The sequence below is a fragment of the Electrophorus electricus genome, chromosome 1, assembly GCF_041902795.1.
Source record: "Electrophorus electricus isolate QZ-2024a chromosome 1, ASM4190279v1, whole genome shotgun sequence".
NCBI lineage: Eukaryota > Metazoa > Chordata > Actinopteri > Gymnotiformes > Gymnotidae > Electrophorus > Electrophorus electricus.
Genome location: NC_137497.1, coordinates 7,179,962 through 7,201,321, shown reverse-complemented (window position 1 = coordinate 7,201,321; position 21,360 = coordinate 7,179,962). Strand labels below are relative to the sequence as shown.

At 42.8% G+C, this 21,360-nt stretch overlaps 2 protein-coding genes and 1 long non-coding RNA gene across 4 annotated transcripts; 1 reads left to right on the top strand and 2 right to left on the bottom strand.

Annotated features, from left to right (window-relative positions):
• Position 1: 1 nt before the first annotated feature.
• On the bottom strand, positions 2-8,679 carry ankrd34bb (ankyrin repeat domain 34Bb). 2 transcript variants are annotated; one of them, XM_081710757.1, is made up of 3 exons: positions 5,069-8,679; positions 2,280-2,565; positions 2-1,661 (listed from the first exon to the last, which is right to left on the bottom strand). In XM_081710757.1, the coding sequence occupies exons 2-3, from the start codon at positions 2,480-2,482 to the stop codon at positions 137-139; spliced, it is 1,728 nt and encodes a 575-aa protein (XP_081566883.1). In that variant the 5' UTR covers positions 2,483-2,565; positions 5,069-8,679; the 3' UTR covers positions 2-136. The 2 variants fall into 2 exon arrangements, with proteins under 2 accessions (XP_081566883.1, XP_026875670.2); XM_027019869.3 differs by having other exon boundaries at positions 2,280-2,488.
• A 143-nt stretch (positions 8,680-8,822) lies between these two features.
• dhfr (dihydrofolate reductase) lies at positions 8,823-18,648 on the bottom strand. Its single transcript, XM_027019889.3, has 6 exons — positions 18,472-18,648; positions 17,889-17,938; positions 17,493-17,598; positions 17,081-17,207; positions 11,238-11,353; positions 8,823-9,039 (listed from the first exon to the last, which is right to left on the bottom strand). Exons 1-6 carry the CDS (start codon positions 18,561-18,563, stop codon positions 8,958-8,960), a joined length of 573 nt encoding a protein of 190 aa, XP_026875690.3. The 5' UTR covers positions 18,564-18,648; the 3' UTR covers positions 8,823-8,957.
• Positions 17,491-19,951, top strand: LOC145656971 (uncharacterized). The gene is made up of 2 exons (XR_014122705.1): positions 17,491-17,628; positions 19,245-19,951. It is a non-coding gene; the product is annotated as an uncharacterized LOC145656971 (long non-coding RNA).
• Positions 19,952-21,360: the final 1,409 nt, after the last annotated feature.

Here is a 21,360-nt window from a genome sequence, read left to right as displayed (position 1 = left end):
CCAGTGCATTTTCACACCCAAATAAGCAGAATGAACACAATGTTTGACTACTATGAATCACAATCATGCATTCATCACTTCGGGATGGTTTGCGCCCACCTGTAGCTGTCATACTGCCCAAAACGTGCACAAGCATTTACTGTCCAAAGATCTCCTCAAAGTTAACCAGGTGCTTGATCTGCTCCGTCTGCATGGAATGCCTTCTCAGTAGAGTCTTCTTGGCCTTCGGGTCTCTGGGAAAGCTTGGGGCACAGGGGACAAAATGTCTCGGGCCAGATGCAATGGATACGTTCCCAGGCACAGCGCAAGGGGCGGGCCCAGGCTTGGTTCCACCGGTGGGTCTATTGGAGGTGCTGGCTTTGATATCAGGGATGGGCGGGTGGGGGTTTAGCGGCGGCAGATAGCCTGGCCGCGTCTGAGCTATATGGTCCAGCAGGAGAGCTGTGGAACCCCGACGCTCTGCCAACGCTGGACTCCTCCGCTGGACGATGCTCTCCAGGGACTCCCTTGAACCAGACAGGGTGGAGGATCGGCTGGAGATCAACTTGCGCTTCTCCGTCACCCCTGCGCCACCCTCCGCCCCTGCCCTGGCCTTGCCGGAGTCGTCCGAGTGCTGGCTCCCAAACTGGGGAAGCTGGGAGTCTGAGCTGTAATGGTCCATGCCAATGTTGCGGCGATGGACCACGTTGCGCAGACTGGACACGACTAGGTTGGGCGGGCAGTATGGGTCTTCGCCCACAGGGACGGGCTCTGTGACCGAGGCAGCTTTGAGGAGGTTCTGGTGTGAGGTGGAGTGTGGCAGCAAAATGCCATCGTAGGACATTTTGCGGTTCAGCCATTTCGCTTCCTTCGCTTGCTCGTTCTCAGCTGCAGCCGCTTGGTCCAAGGCACGGAGCAGACCAGTGGCATCTTTGGCATCAATGCTTTGATGCCGAGTGACCAAAGGCACTTTTTGAGGCAAGGGCTGGTGGCAGTTGAAGCCAAAGGAGAGCTCCTCTTCTGGGGTGATATCCAGGAGCTCCTCGGTCAGTGAGGAGGCCTTGCTCTGCTGGAGCAACAGGGACGGAGGGATCTTTAGCCACGGCTCCGAGTGGAGCCTCTGTAAGTGCAGAAGCTTGGCCACACCCACTGCTCGCATTGTGCTTGGATCCTGCATGGGCGACGCCTGCTTCGGACAAACGCTTGTCACCATGTCTGAGGTGTGACCCTTTCCCTGGTTTTCCCTCAGGTTTACAAGAGCAGTCTCTGACTGGCTTGACTGTGGAGAGACATGAGGAGCGCAGAGCTGAATTTCGGAGGGTGACATGCAGGCAGTGGGAGCACAGTGCAAATGGTCCTCCGAGTCTGGCGAAGGAGGGATATTTAGGTACCGTTTGGTCATTTGCCTCCCAGAAAGGAGTTTGTCTGTGGTGATGATGATGACCTCCTTGCCTTTGGCCTTGCAGGCATCCAGTAACACTCGCAAAGCTTTCTTGTCCCCAGCATTGACGGCGTACACCAGTGCAGAGGAACCGGAGTGGTCCTCTAAACTTGGATCTGCTCCGCTGGACAGCAGCTGGGACAGAACCTCCTCCCCAGCCCGTTCCACACAGGCATGCATCAGTGCTGTCTTGCCAGATTTATCCTGGATATTCGGGTCTGCGCCATTCTCCAGGAGATACCTGCGGAATGCATGGAGCAATTACCCCTTGCTCAAGCGAGACACCAAACCTTAGAGCAGAGATCTTCAGTTGTGGACCTTTTATCCAAACTGCAGTCCTAGATTTTGTATTCACTGGTAGTTACTTTATGCCTTTATTAATTGAAATCATAGCTCTTAAGGACCAGGTATCCCTTTTTCACCCCCACCCCCCTTTACCCAGGAGCGAGGTGTAATGACAAAGTGACCAATCGATTACATCAACTGTTCAAATAAATACCAGGGATTTCAAAGTTTCAAGGTCCTGAGTTGAGAACATTTGTTTCAGTGACTACTGAAACTTTCAGTGTGTAGTCCTGAAAGACCCTTTATGAACTAAACCAGCAGGAAAGCTATGAAAGGCTTGCTCTGGGACTTAAGTTGGTATGGTGGAGCATTAAAATCTGAGTCACTGCAAAAGGCAGTTAAGGACTGCATCACATCTTAAGTTAGCAATGCTGCAATGCTGCACAACAAAATTGACACGTACCGAAACTATCATCCCTGTTAGACAATAAACAGTGGCTGAGGCAGGCAGGCTGACAGTCTCTGAGAATAACAATGCAACAGTTGTCCATTCAAAGATTTGAGCATGATGTACCTGACCATCTTGGGTTTTGGCACACTCTGAGTGTCATTGTGGTGAGTCTTGCAGGCTACCATCAGTGGCGTCTCTCCACGCTCGTTACTTTCATTAATGTAAGCCCCGCCCTCCAGCAGCAATCGGGTCAGTCGCAAGCGGCAGAGGTAAACGGCCTTTAGGAGGGAGTTGCCATCGGTCCGCACCTCCGTAGAGTCCTCCATGAGTGCCTTTTTAGAAAGGCAGAATTATATGTGGCTTAAGGGATTGTGGGTAATTGAAGGGCATCTAAGCTTAGGTCAGCTGTCTGTGGGGCATAAAGAGTTGAGTTCAGGAATTTACACAGTTGAGTTCACCAATGCAAAAAAATGTAATAACATGATGGTTAGTAGGGTTCAGATGCCATTATGGTAATGAGTCATGCAAATTTGCTTCTTTCTTGTTGGCTCCATTAGCATTCTGGGTGGGTGTATTCCTTAAATCAGTATGCTAACAGTTTGTTCACATCTTGCCCCTCATGGACAGACACGGAATAATGGGAAGACACTGGTTGTAATGACTGTTGGGGGAAGATCAGAATGGTACTTGACAGGAAAGACCCGAGAGACCTGCCTCGGTTATCCAAACCCATGACATAACCCTCTTGATTAGATTCTGTCACTGTACGGTGTTTTTTTCCCCTCTTTTTCTTCTAAGCTGGAATTGTCCTCTCATTTGTGTGCAGTTTTTTGACTGTGCCAGAGGTAAAAAAAAAAAAAAAGTCATGCTGAGTTTCTGAAAATCTTACTTTTACATGTATGCCATTTGGCAGGCACTCTTCTCCAGGGCTACTTTATCAGTCTGAAAGTACATCCCTAGTAATTGAACACATGACCTTGGTGTTTCTAGCATCATGCTCTATCTATCTTAATGTGTGAGCTACAGAAGCCTGAAAAACTCTTTTAGCCTGCTGAATGATGGCATTCCTCTGTAGATTCAACTGGGTGTGTAGCCTTGTCTCCTCATTTGTACAGAAGTCCAGAATCTGTTTTGCACATTCTAGCTGCAAAAAATGAGTATGTGACTTTGAGGGAGGAGGGGGCACAAAGAACTATAGCCTAACGTGCAGATAGCCAGATAAATTGGTGCCCCTTTAACAGGCACTAAACTGTTCAGTGAATTGCTGGAGTTCTTTAAAATAACTTTTTTTTTTCTTATTTATTTCATTATTTATATGCAATAGCAAAGATTTCTAAACGGGAACAGTGTGAGCTGATGTTATTTTGGCCAGTCCTTGAGGAGAGATGTTTAAATATGCAGTGATTTCTGGATTTCACTATATATATATATATATATATATATATATATATATATATATATATATATATATATATATATATATATATATATATATATTTTAAAAGGCTTTTAAAATAATTTTCATCGTGTATTCTTGCATGCCCAGCTAAATATAGCACATAGCTAATATAATTGGTAAATGTATAATATTGTTTCCTTAATATATTCATGCTATTAGTGTGAATAGAAGGAATAACACACACACACACACACACACAAAAGAAAAAGCACATTGAATGTAAGGCTTTGTGAGGAACATTAATTAGCGACTGTTTGCAACTCCATTGTTTTATTCAATTTGATCTTCCTATTCCAGCAGGTTTTTCAGATAAAAATGTGTAGGTAGGTAATGGGGCCCGCACGCGGCCTCTTGATTGATGGAGTACACGCGCTCTACCGGCAGGACGTCTAGGATCAGGCTAATAATGCCCCCCCACCCCACCCCAACCCGCACCGCACCCCCCCCCCACCCCCGGGCTGGCATTTATAGCCACGGCGCGCTTTTCTCCGAGCCTTCAATCGGCCCCCGAACAGAGAGAATGCTTAATGGGCTTTCGCTCGCGCTCAGTCTCGCGCCCTCGCTCTCCCTGGCTCGCGCCGGAGCGGGTGGAACAGCTCGCATTAACACGCAGATCTTGCAGGGCTTGCGATTGTTTGCGAGAACGCGCTCAATTGGAACACCAAACAGGCCACTCGACTCACCTGCGCGGAGTGGTGATTCATGCCACATATCGCAATACGCTTAATTATATTCGCTGTTTTCCCCTGCTCGGTCTCATCATCTGCTAGGGCGAGTGCCCTCTCGCACATTATCCGATGTGCCTAATTATTTTAGATTTATTTATCAGGATGATTAAAGCTTCATAAATTAAAAGCATCCATTTTGATCTTTAAGTTTGAAATGACATAAGCTATAATGAAGCACGGTTTTTTTTTTAAATTTATAAATAACAGAAGGAGACACTGAAATTAGTTTAGACGAAGGGAAGATATAGCCTAAATATTTCCTTGCATACGTATAAAATAAGTTTCCACCACTTGAAAGTTTTTGTGGTTACCGCAGCAACCGTGACAACAGAAAATACTGCATCTGTGTTGTATGGTGCAGTCTATAGTTTGCAGATCACGTAACAGGCGTTTAAGGGTGATCTGAAGGCAAGGTCAACAACTTGAATCAACACTTCAGCCGCTAGACACACACATGCCCGAATCAAAGGCGACAAGAAAACGCTCTGCATTCAAAGCTCAGAACGGTATATCTGATTATTATTAAACTGCATACATCTAAACTTCAATTTTCACAACTGGAAATGCAAACTTCAACACTATCTTTTTAAAGCAATAATAATAAAAAATGTTCGACGCTCCTAAATGCAGTTTTAAACATCCAAAAGCCAAGACATAAAAGACATAAAGGAAGTGTGCAAGAAAACAGACGTTAAACGCAGCTCGTTTGGAGCACTGATGCTCACCTCTCGCGCTCTGCAGACCTCGGTCCCTCTCGGTTTTGGTTCAAGTTTCTCACTCCAAAAAAAAAAAAAAAAAGGCCGCGTGTTACCCGACGCGCCAGATCAGAAGATCTGAAGAGTCAACAAGTGCACACTATAAATGAGAGCGAGCGTGAGTGTGTGTGTGTGTGTGTGCGCGCATGAACGAGGGACGAGCACGAGACGGAACAGGTGCGCGAGCTCTCAGGTCTCGATACAGTCGGCCCCTTAAAGTCGAGTGGGTGCGAGACACGCGGGGAGGAGGGAGAGGCTGGCTTAACACGGCCGTGCTGCCTTCGCACATCGCGCGCGTATGCGCAATCGGGCCATTATTCGACCCTTTGTGAACGAGGTTACTGAGCTCGTGGATGGAGTGTGCAAGCATTCTGCCCCCGCAGCTCCGTGACTGTGACGTCATGGCGTCCCTGAACCGTGACGTAGGTCCGCCCGCGCGCCTCCTTCCTTTCTCCTACAATGACGCGGGGCGGCAGAGGTGTAGGGGTCGTCTTGAGTGAAGCAGGTGGTCAGGACCAAGAAACAAGGGCAGATTTAATGTGCTCAAAAGAATGAATGCTTTTTTTTTATTTTTTAAAAAGAAAACAAAAAAAAGTGAAAAGTATTTATTTTTTTCATCATTTAAAGCCCCAGTACAGAACTAGTGGAACAGAGTAGCAAACTCCCAGCAGACCAGTTTTGGTTTTTTGCCACCCAGAGGGGGATTGCAACCTCGATTGGTTCTCAGCTCCTCTCAAAGCTTCTGGGGATGTTTTCACGGTCACTTTTACCTTTCACTTGTTCACTGCTGGTCTGTAATCTGTTTTGTGATGACATGCACTTTCAAGAGGCACCACGCAAGCAAAATCCAATGTTTGTTCGTTGGTTTTGAAACACAATGCATCCATTTCTCCACCCTGTAGGTTTACAATGCCCTGCAATTATGCATATCAAGATTAAACAGCAAGATCTCAATGCTATAAGGCTACAATGGGTAATACTGTCTAAAACAGGTAATAGCCCCAGGAAAATTGCACATCCAGTTCTCAACGAGCACATTCATGGCTACCTAGACATTCCTACAGTTTTCCTAGACTTTCCACTCTCTACTGCTTTCCTTATACTTCATAAGAAAATTGGATGCTGAAGAAAGTCACTGAAAGAATACTGAGTGGATGTCACTACACACAAGCCTGTTGGTGAACTAGAAGTGTTCAATTTGACCCAAGGCGGTGCTCCATGTAGCCACGTTAACTCCCAGCAGCAAAATGGCAAGTTAAAAAAGAGGAAGACGGCTATTTAGGATCGAACGGTTGCATATGCAATTAGGTGCAAGAGTCACTTCAGGAACACCGAAGAGGCAGGCTGCTGGCCTGTCAATCAAACTAATGTCCCACTTAGTACAAGGCAATGTAGCCTCCTGGCAGGCCTGAAACCAATCAGCCTCAAAAGGGCAGACCTGACTACAGGGATGTTTAAAAAAAAAAAAAAAGAGGGCTGTGTTAGTGCAGGCAAGTTGGGAAAGGTGGCAGGGTGTGGAGGGAGCAGGCGTGATGCTCGGCAATATTGTCATCCAACCTGAAAACCACACAAGAACCTTTTTGGCAGTAATTAGTTCTCCAAGACACAAGATAAAAATGCAAATTCATGAGCGGAGTAAAGTGGGAGAGTCAAATTTGAGCTGGGCTACACAGCCACTTCTGTCTCTCAATCACTCACACACACACACACACACACACACACACACACACACACACACACACACACTCCGTTATGTGCAAAATAATAGCAGTGTGTTTAAAACAACTGAGAAAAAGCTCAATCCTCATAATAGCATTTATTTCCATATACACAAAGGCACTGGGAGCACTGCACATTCAATTCTAAATGAAAACATGAACGAAATAATTTTTAAACTGAAAATAAAGAAAAAGAATAATGGGCTGTTAAAAGAAAATAGCAGCATCTTCATTTTCATTTACAAACTTAAATATTTACAGTATAAACAAAGTTACAGATTTAGTTTTTCTTTTGATCACTGAACTAATATTTAGTATATCTTTTATTTCTGATAACTGCTTTACATCTCTGTGGCAAGGAGTCAACTAACATCTGACACCTGCAAACAGATATTCCAGCCCAAGCTGACTGGACGACATTCCACAGCTCTTCTGCATTCTTGGGTTTTGCATCAAAAACAGCATTTTTGATGTCACTCCACAAATTCTCAATCGGATTGAGGTCTGGGGATTGGGCTGGCCACTTCATAACTTCAATCTTGTTGGTCTGGAACAAGGATGTTGCCCGCCTGCTGTGGTGTTTGGGGTCGTTGTCCTGCTGAAACACCTATTTCAAGATGTTTCTTCTTCAGCATAAGGCAACATGACCTCTTCCGTTATTCTGATATATTCAAACTGGTCCATGGTGCCTGGTATGCGATAAATGGGTCTGACTTCAAAGTATGAGAAACATCCCCAAACTATTATGCTTGCACCTCCATGATTTACAGTCTTCACAGTGTACTGTGGCTTGAATTCAGTGTTTATGGGTCATCTCACAAACTGTTCTTATTGGGTCTAAAGGACAATCTTGCTCTCATCTGTCTATAGAATGTTGCGCCATTCTCTTTAGGCCAGTCAGTGTGTTCTTTGGCAAACTGTAACCTTTTCAACACGTCTTTTTTTCAGCAATGGTACTTTACGAGGGTTTCTTGCAGATAGTTTGGCTTCACGTAGTCATCTTCTGATTGTTGAAGTACTCACAGGTAACTGAAGATTTACTTTGACTTCCCTGGAGCTGATCATTGGAGGCTTCTTTGCCATTCTTGTTATTCTATGATCTATGCGGATGGTAGTATTCATTTTCCTACCATGTATTTTGGGTTTTGTTTGCAATTTTAAAGCATTTGAGATGATTTTAGCAGAATTATTTAATGAATTAATATATTATTAGCAGCCAATTATTTTATGCACTCCTTTATGTTTTCCTCTCTTCAATCAACTTCTTGATTAAAGTTCTTTCTCCTTCGGTACAATGTCTGGAACGGCCCATTTTACTCACTGAGCAAGGGCTATAACCAGCAGGTACATTTGCTGCTCTCCTTTAAATAAGGGCCATAATTCACACCTGTTTCCTCAGAGAATGAATGACCTCAGATCATCTTTGATTTCCCTGGAGCTGATCATTGGATGCTTTTTTGCCATTCTTGTTATTCTATGATCTACGAGGATGGTAGTTTTTTTTTTTTGCCATTTTAAAACATTCAAGATCCTTTTAGCTGAGCAGCCAATTATTTTCTGCACTTCTTTATGTTTTCCCCTCTCCAAACAACTTCTCGATCAAAGTTTTTTTCTCTCAATACAATGTCTGGAACGACCCATTTTACTCACTGAGCAAGGGCTACAACCAGCAGGTACAACATTTGTTGCTCTCCTTCTTTAAATAAGGGCCATAATTGACTCCTGTTTACTCATAGAATGAATGACCTCACTAATTGAACTCCAGAATGCTATTAATTTGAACACGCCCCTTTCATTAAATGAATCAATTACACCCAATTAGCAGCATGCATGTCATGACTGTTGATTCTGTTGGTTGCCCATGACTCGGTTACACCTAGCCCTGAATTTTTTTCCCCCATGTTGTATTATTTTTTCTGCCAAAATCAGTAATTAAATACATTAGTGATGTTAGACTGCTATTATTTTCAACATAACTGTACATACAAACAGACACACAGAAGATATGGAGATGAACACTTTTAATAGCAGAGGCACAAACTCGCCTATATATATTGTCCTTTTCACACCAATGACATGAGCCATGAGATGTGGAGGATGGATAGCAGCGATGTGTGCCTGCATGCTTGCGAAGTTCCTCATCAGTGGTCCGTGCTCTCGTACACTTCGAAGACGTACTGCAGGCCGTTTTCTTCCTGTATCCCGCCCGGGACACCGGAGAACCTGGATCCAAAACCAGAGACGTAGGGGAATCCGTGGTATTTAGCCAAAATTCCACACTTGTGATGGATGTATTATATGCAGCGATTCATTTAGTTTTTTATGTGGGTGGTGGTGGTGTGTGGAAGTTATAAGTGACAACATACAGCAGTGATTTTATAATGGAGCGCTACCTTTAGACAGTTCTCCAACCACAATTTAACCCACGTGATCCAACTTACAAAGCGTCTCCTTCGGAAGACCTCAAGTCGGAACTGAACTGTTCGGTTCAGGAAGAGAACAGATTTGCCACACAGCAAATTTGAAATTCATGTACATGCTTTTGTAAAAACAGCACTGTACTGTAATGAAGTCTCCATGTTACGCAAGCACCCTAAAGCTTTCCTGACAGTCAAGTGTCCTTTCAGCACGAACTGTTCAAATGGGGGCCCATTCCACAAACACGGACAAGCTATTTGGCACTAAGTCGGGAGTGGTGCAACCGCTGACTGAGCTGGGTGTGATGCCTCCATTTACCCTATATGGGCTGTCCAGAGGACTAATCAAAGTCAAATTTATTTATATGACGCTTTTTACGACAGATGTTGTCACAAAGCAGCTTTACACATGTCCAAGTCCAAGCCCCCAGTGAGCAGCCAAGGGTGACAGTGGCAAGGAAAAACTCCCTAGGGAAGAAACCTTGAGCGAAACCAAGACTCAAAGCCCACCCTCCACTGGCCAACAATGGACACTACAATAGCAACAATAAAGAGCAGCCTGAAGGGAACAGCCTGATATCTGCAGACATGCCAACACTGAAACTGCTATGAGCACAACTTGAGCAGGTGGGGCTGTTGTTGTCTAGGGTTAGGGAAATAGTTTCACCGGTATCCGTGTGTATGGGGCCAAAACGTTCCCACTTCAGCAGCAGAAATGGGGACAAGTTCCTGGTTTTCTTGAAGGGATGGTAATGAAATGCATGTTAGCACTGCAGTAACATTATCACAAAAGCACAGTATGAAATAACTATGTTCAAAGGCAAAGCACAGTCTGAAATGACTTCAAAGGGCAAAAATGCCGCATGGACCCTTAAAATATCTGTGCAGAGATGCGTTTTTTTATATCTCAAAAGCTTTTGAGTAGAAAAGGTGCTACTTTTTGTGATGATATGAAAAGAAAGCGGGTTATGTGATGTGCTCATTGAAACCTTAACAGGCCACTCAGCTAACTAGCTGGATGGTACGACTGAATACAGATCAGAACCGAGCTGTTACCAGGCACTGCGCAAGCTGTTATTTCTGTTTGTCTTTCAATCTCAACCTGACTGCGCTGATGCACTCATCCGTGTGCACGCACGCACGCACATGCACACGCACACATACACGCAATTATTAATGGATGATTTGATGAGCCACGATGTTTGGGCAGAATTGGGGTGAGACTTCTGTGAGAACAGGATCTGGACAATGACATCAGCAAGTTTAGTCCCTAGGTGTAAAAAAAAAAAAAAAAGTATTTTTGTCGGTGATGGATGTCTCTGGAAGAGGGTGTCTGCTTAAATCTAACCCCGTTAGTAAGCGTGAGGTTATCCAGTCAGGTGGCTATGATCAGCAATGAAACTGGAAACAAAACCTTTGATGTTTTTTTTCCTCCTCCATGTAGCAGTGCTTTAACTGTTATGAAGTAGTGTTATCCATGGTTAAGCTTTGGTCTATTTTTAAAGCCAAGCTGAATACTAAACTGTCAGTTTTTGCTTTGTTGGTTCATGTTGCTGGTTGCACATGCAGGATTCCTGGTCATACGTCTGCTCCAGCCATGGCTTTAGTCTGAGGATGAGGATATGTAGTTTATAGAAACTACAAAGCAGTTCTGTAAGCTACTCTAGTCAAGGGCATCTACCAAATGCTGTGAATGTAATCGATTCCTCAGCATCATCATTTGAAGACAAAATTCTTCAAATATCTTTCATCAAAATGCAGCAACCTCAAAATGTCTTCTGGTTTTTGGCTATGTCACCGAGGGCAAGCAGGCAGGGAAAAAAAATCGGATTAACCAATTAAATGTTGTATATTCATGAGCCAATCAAATCGTGATGAGTAAATTCTCACCACTCCACAAATATCTCGCTTCGGTGGGAAAGATGTCAGAGAAAGGAAAATTATTTTTATGATTTCCATTTGACATGATCTCAACTGTGATAGGAGCGGTTGCAGGACACTTACTCGGGCAGCAGCTTGTACTTATCCAGGTCGATGTTAGGAATGAAAGTGTCACAGTCAAACTGCTTCTGAATCCTTGTTACAAACAGACGCTTGTGTCCAGCGCTCTCCATCGCCTCCTGTGGGCATCAGAGAGAAATTCACCCATTAGAACTACAACACTACAGAAGCTGATTTTAAGTTATTCACCAGCTATACTTCCTCTGTTCTCTCTCTCTCTCTCTCTCTAAATATATTAAGAGCAAGCATTGCCTCCACATTTAAATTTCATATTATTGTTATTATTATCTTTGCTGTTGTACATATTACCACTGACCAAGCCATTCTTTATTCTCGTTCTTGAAGGGCAGGTGATAAAAACACAAATATAGCATACTCAGAAAACCAAGCAACCAAGAAAAGTGAAAGTACGAGCTTAACAGGTCACCCAGAACACACATTTCATAACTAAACTGTGACTTCCGAGACAGTTGTCCACTAAATCGAACCGCTCCAAGTACCATGATGGAAATCAAAAACTAAATTCACCGAAACGAACCTCATAAAAAAAAGACGTTCAACGACAGAGCAAGAAGAAGATGAAAAGAAAAGGAAGGTGAGAGAGTGAGAGAGAAAGGGACTGGTGAGGAGTGTGATGGAGAAGCGGCCTTTATGAAAGCGTCCTTGAGCAGCACCGTTCCCATGACTACTGACTACAAGGAAGAGGAGGGGCTACGTGGAGGGACTGCGGGAAGACAGCCTGGTGTGTGTGTGTGTGTGTGTGTGTGTGTGTGTGTGTGTGTGTGTGTGTGCGCGCGCGTTTGAACACTGCGTTTACGGTCCTGACAGTAAAAACTTCAGAAATTAAACAGTATTGTTCAGACCACTACAACCACAAAGACACTGGAAATAACAGTAGTAGGACTCACAGTTACTAGAGCTAAAACAGGAATGAAAAAAACAAAGCAATGCTTTGTTTTTCCCTTTTCAAAGTGGAATAAGGAGAATTCAGCACATGGAACTGACATACCATGAACCTCAAACTCTTCTACATTCTCTTTCAAATGCAAATCTCGCATAAGCAAATCAGGAAGCTAAAACAGGCCTACACCCAAATGCCTAGGACTTGTAGCAATAGTCTCGACTGATTAAAATCATTCTGCCCCAGGCACTACATCAGGCACTACATCAGGCACTACATCAGGCACTATATCAGGCACTATATCAGGTTCTGCAAGTATAGTGACGAACAAAATGACGACAATTGAGAAATGGGCAGGACACCAGACAAGTTGTTCATTTGCTTCACTGTGGACAATTTCTCGAAAATGACAATATCTAGGAGGAGTTGCTCAGCGTTTGATGTCGAAAAGATCACATCACAACCGGACCACAACTTGTAAGTAGATAGCTAGCTATGAGATTTTATCTACTTTTTGTTGGTTGAATCCAGACCATCTTACATTACATCTAACAACTATTGCCAGTTTATTTTGTGGTGATGGTGAGATCGAAAACAGGTAGCTAGGTAAAATTAAGTAACTAGGCAATGTTACATACATAACATTAGCTAGCTACTAGGAAGTTCCAAGTAACTAAGTAGCTAGCTATTGAAATAGTTTGGTGAACTAGATATCTTATTTACACGGAGGGTGATTTAGTTTCGCTACCTGTGTCCCATTCAGAGAAATAGTGCGTCATATAAATCTACGAACTGTATTTATCCTTCCCTTTGGTAGCTATTTTTTAATTTATAGTCAACAAGAAATAATTCAGAAGTTAACTAGTTCAGTTGCTTAGAGATACCCGCTCTATAGCTAGCTTTTTAGTTAACGTTAGCTTTTCCACCACTTAAGTGGTACATTTACATTTACGGCATTTCGCTGACACTTTTATCCAAAGTGTCTCACAATTATGACTGAATACTTGAGTGAATACTTGCTCAACTTGAGCAACTGAGGATTAAGTGTTTGGTGCAGGGGCTCAACAGTGGTAACTTCGGAGTGGTGGGGAATGAACTGGCAACCTTGTGATTACTAGTGGAGTACCACTGAGCTACCACTGCCCTGGATATATAACTCAAGTCAGTCTATTGACTGAGTTAATCAGTCAAGACATCTAGTAAATCTGTTAAAATCAGTTTTGTATGAGAACTGAAATATCCGCCGATGTAAGCTCAAACATATACGGTTGTTTTCCTAAATGCTCCGTGGTTTTTACTTACTTTGGGTATGTCCCAATTGTGTACCAATTACTAACAATAACTAGTTTTTAATTATGTAATTTGTAGTATTGTTAAAAGTGTCAAAGTTGAGTGTACTCAAAACTTCACAATGCATACTTAGAAAGGGTCAGTTTTTGAGTATGGGGTGGATGGACACTACTGTCCCACAATGCAAAGCACAAAAGTAGGAAAATTCTGGGGGAATAAAGGTGGACAATGGCAAGTTTAGCAGCAACAGTGGCAGCAAAACTGGTGTATAAATGTGAGTACACCTTGTATATATATTTTTTTAAGTAAAATTAATAGTTACTATTTTACAAAAAAAGTGTAAGTAAGCTAGCTGCAGTAGTCACCGAGCTTAGTGTTTGGCCTTTGTAAATTAGCAGGGAAAATATATACATTTTAATGAATATATTAACAGTTCAGTCTCATCTCATAGAAGTCATCAATTCGATACACAATTAATTCTTGTCTACTAAACATTTGAATATCACTCTCGACTCAGATATAATAAACAAGCTACATAATATATAACAAGGTTTATTGAATAAGCGTAGCTAGGAAAAACATGCCCAGTAATCATCGACTAGAATTTTATTAATGTTCACTAGAACATTAATATTACGTTCACTAGAATAACAGGCAACTACGCGACATTTAAGGCACATTGTGAAAGGTGGCTGAAAATACCTGGATAATAAAGGTATAAAGGAATAAAGGGGAAACGGCACAAAACAAAAAGGAAAGGGAGACTGCTTAAGCCACCTCTAGGAATTACTGTTGCTCTTCCTCTGATGGAGAGAGGAATTTCTCTAGGACACGGGAATGCATAGGAATGCTGAGTGAACCTGTACACAGTTGGCTATTTGTAGTGATAAATCTTATATGGCTCATATTTTTTTTGTTTGTGATCTGTCAATTTTAGACTGCAAAACTGGATAAATACATTTTGATGTTATACGGTCACAAACTGTGCTATTCCTTTAATGGCTAAGTGCTTGTGTAGAGACAGACAGGGTTCCCTCATTCTCTGTAGAAAGAAGTGAGGGTGATGTAGTTTGCGTTTTTTTCTGGTTGGTGATTACCCAGAGGCCCCGAGTCTTCGGTGCCGGATTCCACATTTAGCGTAGTTAGCAAGGTTGCCTCCCAGGTGGTGACAAAGATTGGAATTTGTGTTTTTAAGGTCGTGGAGGGGAATCAGTGTCCTAGTAAGAAGCCCCAAGTCCTGGACCCTAACCCTAATATTCCTTTGTTTATTTTTGATTGCTTGTATAGGGTTAATAATATCAACAGAACATGTGGAAGAGCAGATCAGGACCTTAACTGAGCAACTGAATCAGCTACAGGTAGATAACCCACAGTTACATCAGCGTTCATCTGCACAGGTAGGAACTGCAAAGTTAGGAGCTGCACAGTCAACAGAACCTGCTACCCAATGAATTTCCAGTAGGTAGGGCCTTCCTGGTACATCAGTGAGTAAATTGACTCCCATCAGACTTGTTTATATTCCTCAAAAAATTAAAATGCCCAGAGTTTTCAGGAATCCCGCCCATTAATGGTTGAAGAATAGATAGAAGAGGCTTTTCACCGTTTAAATTCCCATATGCATTTTCCCATGCTCTAATGTCACTGATGGAAGTGGTAGATCCTAGGGGTATGCTAAATTCAGATATGGGATCAGTTTATTAAGCAAGTTAGGGAATCGTATGTTTAGGAGGGAACTGAAACAATTAGTAAGATCAAAGTCAGGTAACACTTTCCTGTCCATACGTAGTGAAGCTTTGCAACAGGTGGCAGAGGGGGTACACCCGTCTCAGTTTCGGGTTGGGTCCTATTCTTGCCACTCTCAGGTACAAGCTGATAGCGGGAGGTAAGCAGACACAAATAATATTCTAACTAGACCAGATGATGTGGCTAACCTAAGGGAGTGTCTGCGTAAACAGCAGGCCCAGTTACATGCCATATTGAAGCAGTTGAACATGGCAGCAACACCAGTAGCTTTAAGGGAGCGTCATTTTTGCTCTGGGCAATATCGTTTTGGCAAGCCTATTTGCTTGTGTTGTAATGGCATATGTCATATTGCTAGGTCATGTTCTTTAGGTGCAGAGTCCGGGTTGCAGGGACTGGCGGAGCAGAATTTGAACCAAGGACCAACTACTGCATCAGGTAATGAGTCAACTTTAACTAGCACCTCCTGGTGTAAGGAGCCAACAATCAGGAGGAAAACAAGGCTCTAGTCAATATAAGGCCTCCTCAAACCTTATAGGGCAGTGCTTTGTGGTTGAAGTAGTAATGGCAGGAGCGAAAGGTTTGTTCATTGTTCGACACTGGCTCTATGGTAACAACAATTACCGAGTTTTTCTAGACAATATTTTCAGCCCTAGGTCCAGGACAAGTTACAGCTTAAGGCAGCCAATGGACTTGAGAGACCCTACCAGGGCAACTTGCAGCTTGATGTATAAGTACTTGGGAAAGTTTTACCTGCCACGGGTGTTCTTGTAATAAAAGATTATTTGGATGTAGCTACTCAGTCAAAGAGGGCTTCACTGCCAGGGCTGTTGGGTATGAATGTTTTAACTTATTACCAAGAGTTATTTAGCCAGTAATGTGCTATGTTGTCTAAGTCACCTAGATTGCAGGCTGTAGAGAGAGTGCCAGACTTTTGATTGCTTGGTAAAGTCTGGTAGCTTGGGTAAAGTAACTGTTCCTAGAGGCGCAGAAACATGTATTCCCTATGAGTCTATGGTGATGGCGACTGCTGTCTGCTGTCAGAAATTCACTCCACAGCTGACCTCTGTGCTGTCAGAGTCAGTAGCTTTGTTGAGTATAGCTTTACCTCCATGGGTCCTGGTGGCTAGTACTTTACTGCCAATAACAAGAGGTGCTGTTGATGTGCCTGTTGATAACCCTTGGTGGTTGATGAATGTGCTGGCGTGTTTTTTTTTGTTTTGGGTTTTTTTTGGGAGGGGGGAGGGGGGGATGTTTCACTATGTTTTCATTAATATGTTTGCAATAACATAGAAATATGGTTCAAATATTTCCAGAATCTGTGCAACTTACCTTTTAAAGTTTGTGGACAGTAAGAATAAAGAGCCTATGAGAGGTTAGATATAGAGGTTAAGTTATAGGTTAAGATACAAGTCACCTGCCTCTCACCGTGTGATTCATCGGTTAGTGTGTCACTCAGGTCTTATCCATCTCGCCACGTGTCATTGATGAATGTCTGTGTCAATCTTTTGAGAAACTAACCAATAAACCATCAAGATCTTTACACAAGCCAATCCCACTACAGACCAGACAGCAAGCACTGCAGCCTCAGTTTTTTTTTATATATCCTTTTGTCAGATGTTTATATGGTATAGTGAAATAGTTATAAGCATTTCATTTCAGTCTTTTAACTTTTTATTGACAAATACATACAGTTTAACCCTCAACTGGTCAAACTGTGCTCAGTCATAATTGTAAGTCCCTTTGGATAAAAGTGTCAGCTAAATTTAAATGAATGAACAGAACTGACTATGGCTTTCTGTCAAACAAACCTGATAAAGTTTCTAAATAAATGTTTATTATATATGGCCTTCTACTCCACCCCCTTTTCCCTGCCTAGTTACTGAGCACTTACTTTGGTTTTAATTACACTTGCCTTATACACCGAGCTCCCACCGATGATCCACACCTGGTCAGCCACTTCTGCCAACTCTGGGGTATCCAGCAAGCGGAGCGCTGAGCTGAAGTCTGAGGCCAGGTAATGCACCCCCTCAGGGGGCTCCCTAAAGAAAGAGACAGCCACCGTTACCCAAACCCATCAACTTCCTTAACCACTCAGGTCAATGCAGGAATCTAGCAGATTCCTAAGCAAACTAACACTCTGTCACTAGGTTACCAAAAAGTGGGTTGAAGTTGACAACAGAACCTGTGAGTGTCTGACTTGAACGAATGTTTACCTATAAACAATTACTGAGGGCCATTGGAACTCCTTTCAGTCCACCACTAAAAGATTTGTGAACAAAGCCATAAGAGCAGTACCTGAGTGATCTACAGAAGAGTTTTCTTACTTGAGCTCTTTGCTAAGGACAATGTTAATCCTGTTCTTCAGAGGCCTGCTCTGAGCCGGGATGGAGAACCATGTTTTTCTGCCCATAATCACCACATTTCTTCTACCTGTCATAACAGGTATGCAAGCAGTGTCAGGTAAGAACAATACAAATATCTTCTACAATTAAACACAATTGGTATTTACGGCAATTAGCCGACACTTTTATCCAAAGCAACTTTTTTTTGACTGAGTACAACTTGAGCTCAGGGGCCCAGCCATGGCAACTCAGCAGTGGTGGGACTGGAATCAGTAACCCTGATTACAGCGCAAGGACCTTAACCACTGAGCTACCACTGCCCATATGTGATGTAGATGTGATATATTTGAGAAAGCAGTTAGATTTTGTGGCTGTTACCTTCTACAGTAGGAGTCATTGTCATCCTCTGAAAATGTTTGAACTCTTTACTGCAAAAAACCAACAACAAATGAATAAATACTAGATCTGAGCATTTAATACAGGAGTTAAATGTGTGGAAGCTATGCGGTGTATGTGGATATATACAAAGTGCTTCTGAAGTAGTAGCAGGAGGAACCAGTTTATATATTGAAGATTAGACGTTTAAATCATAACATTCATTCCATGGGGTTCAAGGAGAGGACGTGGTCTCTGTATCTTCCTGGTGGATTCTGAAGTGGTTCAGTACAATATCAGCTAAAATATCGCCTAATGTTATATTACACGACACTCGTTAGTAGCCTTAAGCCTCGTCTTAGTCGGGAAGCGGCATCTAAAAATTTGAATTGTTTATTTAGAGTCACGAAACACAACTTGATTGGTGCTTTTATATAAGGATTTTAAAATGGGCTAAATTAATTACTTGAGAACAAAGGCCAACCGTAATTAACTACCCTAGTAACATGCTACTGCTATTAGCATGAAACAATGTATTTGGCTTAATTTCGGGGCTAAATAGCCTTGGGGTTACACGAGGGGTTACCTGAGTCTTAGCGGATGCCAGGGAAGATTTCCCTTTTGGCCAATGCCAGCATTGGGGCAAACAGCCATGATACAGTTTAATATCCGAGACATGTCTACTGACCAAAACAAACGCTACCAAACGCGGGGGGATACAAACCAGACCCGCCATATCGGAAATCCGGGTACTGCCTCTCGCGATAGGACACGTCAACGTGATGATGAGGGAGCGTTGAACCAAATTACGTCCTGCTTTTGCAGACAAAGCTCCCCAAGTTAAGGATTTGCACGATCACCGACTACAAAGGAAGTTGGAACTGTAACAGCAGGGTTGACCTCCTCACTTGCAGAGGAGCTAAATGCTCTTTATGCTCGTTTTGAGCCAAACACCTCTTTTTCACGGACATCTTCTCCCCAAGACTGTCAGTGATCCTCACTGTCAGTGATCCTGCTGCAACAGTAACAGCTGCTTCGACACCATTGAAACAAACAGATTTGCAAAGAATCACTTTTTTATTGTTGTTGCGTTGCATTTGAATTTGGCAAGTTATTTCACAATTTACTGGACTCACATGCTGCTTGTGGGAGTTTAACATGTCATGTTCCCATAAGCCTACTCTGAGCAGTCTGGGTCCATATGAACTCTGGGATTTAACACTACAGGACTAACGTGTGACAGACACCGAGGATGCTAGAGCTCTTTAACTTACATATAAATTGTAGATCAAAGTGCCTTTTTTGTCCATGGCGCATGCGACATCAGTAAAAGTGCCCTTTGAAACTATTTTTTTGCAGGTGCCCAAGGTGTCATCATCCTTCACATCTTCATCATACACAATCATCTTCAGAGTGTGTCCGGGTTTGCAGTTGATGAAGCCGAACTCGTCATCCCAGCTTGGGTAGGACGTACCCGGTTTCGTAGAAGTCCGGCCTCCGCTGACGCCGTTGCACCAAGCCCTGACGTAGGGCTCGGGTTTGTTCCCGAGCGCGTCGCCCGCCAGGTCCCTGGCTCTGAGCTTCTTCACGGTGACGGCTGCGTCGGCGAGCATCACGTGAGCCGCCAGCACCAGGACGGTGAGGCACATCAGGCGAAGACAGAACGCCATGCTTCCTTCTGCAAAAAGTACGGCGAGAAAATGAATACATACAGCATTTAAAAACCCACACAGTTTGTTTTCTCTTTTGAATTTGAATAGAAATTTGCGTATTATAAAATATTACAACAGAAACTTTCTGGTTGTGGGTAAAGCCTTAATGAACTACCTTAAAGACAAATAAATAAATAAATAAATAAATAAAAATAAAAAAACTAAACACTGTTTCAGAGTTTTAAATGAATGGACACCTCTTACTTCAAGATGCAAAAGCCAGAATTGCTCTCTGCTTAGATTAGTCCTAATTTATAGAAGTACTAGCATGTACTCTAACCTTGAATTTATCAACAGGTGACCAATTCTCATGTTGGTGATCCAATAAAAACAGGTTTGTTGTATGATAAACAAGACATTTCTTGAATTGTGGATTTATTCTGCATTTATATAAGAACAATTTAACACACTCAACATAAACAATTTAATAGACACTCACTACACCGCATTCTGAATTATTATGCAACTGCTATTTTTATCTGATTTTCCTAAATGGTCAATGCAAATGACAGTCAGTATAATTTAAGTCATCAACCGTTATAGTATAAATGTAATTTTATTGAACAAACCTCCCAATGATAACAGTATTTTTTCAAAAATAAAGAAACTCAAAATGCACTGTTCCAAATTATTATGTACAACAGAGTTTCAAAACATTTTATAGGTTGTAAAGAACTGAAAATGGTCCTTTGTTGAATTTGCAGCATTAAGAGGTTACATTTATGCTTGAATTTCTTTGCAGGATGTCATAATAGCCTTCCAGAGCTGATGTGAACTGCCTCCCACCCTCATAGATCTTTTGCTTGAGGATACTCCAAAGGTTCTCAATAGGCCACACCATGAGTTTCTCTACCTTTTATGCCCATAACAGCCAATGACACAGAGGTGTTCTTACAGCATGAGATGGTGCATTATCATGCATGAAGATGATTTTGCTACGGAAGGCACGGTTCTTCTTTTTGTACCATGGAAGAAAGTGGTCAGTCAAAAACTCTATATACTTTACTGAGGTCATTTTCACACCTTCAGGGACCCTAAAGGGGCCTACCAGCTCTCTACCCATGATTCCAGTCCAAAACATGACTCTGCCACCTCCTTGCTGACATCACAGCCTTGTTGGGACATGGTGGCTATCCACCAACCATCCACTACTCCATCCATGTAGACCATCCAGGGTTGCACGGCACTCATCGGTAAACAAGACTGTTTGAAGATCAGTCTTCATGCATGTCTGGGCCCACTGCAACCGTTTCTACTTGTGAGCACTGGTTAGGGGTGGCCGAATAGTAGGTTTACGCACAACTGCAAGCCTCTGGAGGATCCTACACCTTGAGGTTTGCAGGACTCCAGAGGCACCAGCAGCTTCAAATACCTGTTTGCTGCTTTGTAATAGCATTTTAGCAGCTGCTCACTTAATCTGATGAATTTGTCTGGCAGAAACCTCATCATGCCTTTATCTGCACGAACCCGCCTGTGCTCTGAATCAGCCACCAATCTCTTCACAGTACGATGATCACGCTTAGGTTTTCGTGAAATATCTAATGTTTTCGTACCTTGGCCAAGGCACTGCACTATTTGACACTTTTCGGCAGCAGAGAGATTCTTTTTCTTTCACCTATTGCTTGAAACCTGCGGCCCGTTTAATAACGCGGAACGGCCTTCTTAAGTAGTTTTCCTTTAATTGGCCTCACCTGGCAAACTAATTATCGTAGGTGTCTGAGAATGATTTCAGTGATCCAAAGAGCCCCGAGCCACAATGCCAT